Source organism: Crocuta crocuta, unplaced genomic scaffold (assembly GCF_008692635.1).
Source record: "Crocuta crocuta isolate KB4526 unplaced genomic scaffold, BGI_CrCroc_1.0 scaffold214, whole genome shotgun sequence".
NCBI lineage: Eukaryota > Metazoa > Chordata > Mammalia > Carnivora > Hyaenidae > Crocuta > Crocuta crocuta.
The window spans coordinates 341390-341842 of NW_027529999.1; the positions used below are offsets into that span (position 1 = coordinate 341390).

At 61.8% G+C, this 453-nt stretch overlaps 1 protein-coding gene across 1 annotated transcript in view; it reads right to left on the bottom strand.

Annotated features, from left to right (window-relative positions):
• TXLNA (taxilin alpha) overlaps positions 1-453 on the bottom strand; it is a 13749-nt gene that overhangs the window by 8259 nt on the left and 5037 nt on the right. Inside the window, exon 4 of the mRNA XM_077763529.1 lies at positions 1-150. This exon is cut by the window's left edge and continues 4 nt beyond it. Coding sequence (XP_077619655.1) covers positions 1-150 — 150 coding nt within the window. The remainder of the gene's footprint in view (positions 151-453) is intronic.

Here is a 453-nt window from a genome sequence, read left to right on the forward strand (position 1 = left end):
CTGCAGCTCGCGGCACAGGCTCTCCAGCTTGCTGCGGGCCAGGACGGCCTTGCTGTGCTCCCCGCGCAGGTGGTCCTTCTCCTGCACCAGCTGGCTCTGCTTCTTCTGTAGCAGCTTCATCTGCTTCTGGGAGTTCCGATGCTCCTCCAGCTGGGGGCAGGCAGGGCAATTAAGCGCCCCATGCAACTCTTCCCGGCCCCCCCACCTCAAGCCCCCCTTGTCACTGCCCCGGCTGGACGTGGTGCGGGAGCTTTACACCCTTCAATAAACCCAGGGGCCCCATCTCAAGGACAGAGAGACGAGCGCTCAGGACAAGCAGGGGTGCCCATCCCAGTCTCTGTGACTGCTCCGCCTCAAGAAACCGAGCTCTCAAGATTCAGACCATTATCGGGGCGCGTGGGTGGCTTAGTCGGTTAAGCGTCCGACTTTCGCTTAGGTCATGATCTCGCGGTT